Source organism: Leptopilina heterotoma, unplaced genomic scaffold, assembly GCF_015476425.1.
Source record: "Leptopilina heterotoma isolate Lh14 unplaced genomic scaffold, ASM1547642v1 Lhet_472, whole genome shotgun sequence".
Classification (NCBI taxonomy): Eukaryota; Metazoa; Arthropoda; class Insecta; order Hymenoptera; family Figitidae; genus Leptopilina; species Leptopilina heterotoma.
Window position 1 is genome coordinate 779196 of NW_025111099.1, and position 4021 is coordinate 783216.

At 46.3% G+C, this 4021-nt stretch overlaps 3 protein-coding genes across 3 annotated transcripts; all 3 read left to right on the forward strand.

The window, feature by feature from the left end:
• The first annotated feature begins 1232 nt into the window (after positions 1 to 1232).
• LOC122507560 lies at positions 1233 to 2165 on the forward strand. The gene has a single exon (XM_043620346.1). The coding sequence runs from the start codon at positions 1233 to 1235 to the stop codon at positions 2163 to 2165; it is 933 nt and encodes a 310-aa protein (XP_043476281.1).
• Positions 2166 to 2382: 217 nt separating this feature from the next.
• LOC122507561 lies at positions 2383 to 2820 on the forward strand. Its single transcript, XM_043620347.1, has one exon. It carries the CDS (start codon positions 2383 to 2385, stop codon positions 2818 to 2820), a length of 438 nt encoding a protein of 145 aa, XP_043476282.1.
• Positions 2821 to 2956: 136 nt separating this feature from the next.
• On the forward strand, positions 2957 to 3322 carry LOC122507562. The gene has a single exon (XM_043620348.1). The coding sequence runs from the start codon at positions 2957 to 2959 to the stop codon at positions 3320 to 3322; it is 366 nt and encodes a 121-aa protein (XP_043476283.1).
• The last annotated feature ends 699 nt before the right edge of the window (positions 3323 to 4021 follow it).

Sequence of the window (4021 nt, forward strand, 5' to 3'; positions counted from 1 at the left end):
GAGCATCTCATGAAGTCACTAAAAATTGTGAATGAAGGGATGCTCAAAAACAACTCCAGGGAGGTTAAAATATGTGCCAGGGAGGCATACCAGCTTGCTGAAAGTCTCAGAAGCATCATAAAAGACATGAAAGAGGAGGGGGTCTGCGTTCTTCAAAAGATAGAGAAGGTGGATTCCCTCACTCAGAAACGAGTTCGGGGCCGTCAGGGTGTATCAACCTTGGTGACTCCGAATTCGGAAAGAAAATCAAAAAAGAGAGATGCCTCTGGGACACCACTAGAGAAAAATGAAAAAAAGAAGGGCAAAACAGACGAGCTAGCCTTAGAGGAGAGTGAGTCTGTTGCCGAAAAAGAACAAATTTTGAGCTCGGCCCAGGAAAGCGAAGCCTGGAAAGAGGTCAAGAAAAAAAAAAGAAAAAAGTTATAGAAAATACGGGGGAGCCGAACAATGAGATGAGTCGACCCCTCGTAAAAAGAAAGAAAGGATAACGGATGCTATCGTGATATCCACGGAAGATCCGGATATAATGGCAAAAATGAAAGCGGCGGTTAGGCCTGCGGATACGGAGACGGAGATACTGTCGATCCGGAGAACCAGGAAGAATGATCTCCTTCTGGTTCTCAAGAAGGGACAGGGCGTCTCGGGTTTCAGCAGTGCCTTGACCGCTGCGCTTCGGGGCAAAGCAGAAGTAAGAACTGTGGTTTCAATGAGGTCGATAGAAATTAGAGACCTCGACGAGACCATAGTTAAGGAAGAAGTGGTAGAGGCAGTCCGGGGTGTACTGGGCAAACCAGATTTAGAAGTGCCGTGTCAATTATTCGGTCGGTATGGGGGTATAAAGATGGTTATCCTGCGACTTCCGGAAACAGAAGCGGGGTCGCTGTTGAAGGTAGGGCGAGTTAAAATCGGGTGGGTCAGCTGCAGAGTCCATACCAGAGTGGAAGTGGAGAGGTGTTTTCGATGCCTCTGTTACGGCCATCTGGCTGGAGGATGCAGCGGCCCGGACCGAAAGGCGGCTTGCTGGAAATGTGGCGGTCTCGACCACAGGAGGGGTCAGTGCAAAGGGGAAGCCCGATGCACTGACTGCTCCGATCGTGGATTGGAAGACACGAAGCACTCTCCAGGGAGCAAAGCCTGCCCGGTGTATTGGAAGATGCTGACGGATTTAAAGTCCAGAGCTTAGGATTCTCCAGGTCAATCTTAGGAAGGGAAAAGTCGCGCAAGATCTCTTGATGCAGACTGCCAGAGAGAGGGGAACTGATATACTACTTTTCAGTGAGCAGTATAGGAAGTCGGAACACTCTGTCTGGTTTGAGGATGCATCAAGGAGATCTGGTATACAAGTATGTAACCCGGACATCACCATTGGTGATTTTCTGGAGACCGACAAGGGGTTCGTTTGGGTGGAGTTGGCGGGGGTACGCGTCTACAGCTGCTACTTCTCTCCGAACGATCCCTTTAAAAAGTTCGACTCTGAGGTTCAGGCTCTTGAAGAAAGCATTCAAGCTTTCGGTGGGGATGTCCTCATTGCGGGAGACTTTAATAGTAAGTCGCCGGAATGGGGAGAGACTCGTCTAGACAGGAGGGGAACCTTAGTGTCGGACATGGTCGCAGCGAATGATTTGGTGGTGGTGAACCGGGGACGAGAGTTCACGTTCAGACGCGGGGTATCAGGGTCTATCATTGATTTGACAATTGCGACGCCCCGCGTGGCCCGTAGAATTGTGCGGTGGGAGGTGCTGGATGAAACAACTATGAGCGATCACCAGTACATAGAGTTCATAGTCGCTGAGGGAAATTTAGAAGGGAACAGCAGGCCTTATGTTTGCCGTAAAAAACCCTCTTGGAATCTCAGACGACTGAATCGGGCGAAGTTGTCGGAGTCTTTAGCCGAGTCTCGAGCTATACACGAGCTGGGCTGGATAACGAAGCCAACTTCGGTGGGTGATAAAGTGCGTGAGGCGAGGCGAGTAATCATTGCAGCGTGCAACTACTTAATGCCTCGCCGGCAACAAAAAAGAACTAGGAAGGGAGCTCTGTACTGGTGGAACGACGAACTAGCTCGCTTGAGGAGAGAATGCCATGCAGCAAGAAGGAAATATACCCAATCTAAGGGAGACCTTCTGCTGCAAGAAGAGTGGCAAGAAGCTAGGCACAGTGGCTAGGAATGGCACAGCGCCAGGCAGCGACGGAATACCCAACGAGATCCTCAAAGAGGTTGTCGCTGTGTACCCAGAGCTTCTCCTCGATGTCTTTAATACATGTCTCGAGAGTGGTGAGTTTTTCAGTGACTGGAAAACGCAGAGGTTGGTCCTCCTGAGAAAAGGGGATAAACCTCTAGATAAGGTCTCATCGTTTAGACCAATCTGCTTATTGGACACGATGGGTAAACTTCTAGAGGGAATAATTCTGGAGCGACTTCAGAGAATCCTGGTAGGCGAAAATAGCCTATCGGAAAATCAATTCGGTTTTAGGAAAGGGCGGTCGACAGTAGACGCGATCCTAGCGGTTCTCGAGAAGGCGAAAAAAGTCAAAGAGGGACGGAAGAAGGGATTTTGCGCACTCGTTTCGATAGACATCCGTAACGCGTTTAATTCCGCGAAATGGGATAACTGTATGGAGGCAATGAGATGTAAAGGGGTGCCAACGTATCTGTTGCGAATGATGGACAACTATCTTAGCGACAGATGGGTTGTTTACGAGAGCGATGCATGTCATATTAAAGAGAAAATGACATGCGGAGCTCCCCAAGGATCAAAGGTGGGTTGGCGACCGAGAGCGCATAGAAAAATTCAAAGCGGAAATCCGCAAAGAATCTAGAAACAGACTCGTTCTGAGATGGCAGGAGAGATGGGATTGGGAAACCAAAGGGCGATGGACTCATCGCCTGATTCCCCACCTCGCCACATGGTTAGATAGACAACACGGTGAAGTAAGCTACTACCTTACACAAGCGATGTCGGGTCATGGTTGTTTCAGACAGTACTTCTATCGGTTTAAAATAGAAGAAGACGCGAAATGTGTGTACTGCAACGGTTCGGGTGACGACGAAGCAGAACACACTGATGACGCGGAGCATACGCTTTTTTCCTGCGGGCACTGGCGTGAACTCAGGGAAGCCATGTTTTCGGCCATGGGCACTGAAGTCACGGTCGAGAATATGGTTCAAACTATGTTACAGAGTGCAGACTCATGGCGCGAGATAGAGTCCTTTGTTATCAAAGTCATGCAGACAAAGGAAAAGGACAGAAGGATGTCACAACACCATCGGAGAATTCCTGCAGCTCGGCTGGGCGCTCGCGGAAGACGGAGGAGACCTTAACCGGACCTCCTCCCTCTTCCGCTAGCGCTTAGTTAAGGATTTCAGATCTGGAAGTAGGTAAAGAGACCTCCACTGGCGATGTTAAGCTTGACGGCAGTTCCGCCAGGGGAGATATGTCTCGAAAGGGAGTGGTTTTTAGTGGGTCGGCCAGAACAAGAGCGGTCATCCCCACATAACCTAGGAGTACGGGCTCCAGGTATCTGACTTGGAAGTAGGCCTCCAGGGTTATAGCAGATTTTCCACTTCCCACGCAAAAAAAAAAATTATTATTATTATTATTATTATTATTATTATTACTATCGCATTATAATTATTAATGTTCATATTTTAATTCAGTAACTTATCTAAATAAATAAAATGTATAATTCACTTTATCAAAACTCATGAAGCACGTAATATCACAGTAACATTATAGTAATATTACCCGTCAATATTACAGTAATATTACAGAAACATTACAGTAATATTATTGTAATATTATAGTAAAATTACAGTAATGTTACAGTAAATTTTTTAGAGAAAAATTAATTTCAAATTACACGCGCATGTAAAGTAAATGAAAATGGCTGTAAAATACATATCTAATGAATAAACAAGAAAATTTTTTCTTATTTTATCATTAAAAAATAAACATTTTTGCAATTTTTTCATAAGTGTGTAATATTACCACATAATATTACTGTAATATTGATGGGTAAT

Excerpts from the sequence above, each read along its gene's own strand:
- LOC122507560 (XM_043620346.1), top strand. The coding sequence starts at position 1,233 with ATGCAGACTGCCAGAGAGAGGGGAACTGATATACTACTTTTCAGTGAG.
- LOC122507562 (XM_043620348.1), top strand. The coding sequence starts at position 2,957 with ATGTCGGGTCATGGTTGTTTCAGACAGTACTTCTATCGGTTTAAAATA.
- LOC122507561 (XM_043620347.1), top strand. The coding sequence starts at position 2,383 with ATGGGTAAACTTCTAGAGGGAATAATTCTGGAGCGACTTCAGAGAATC.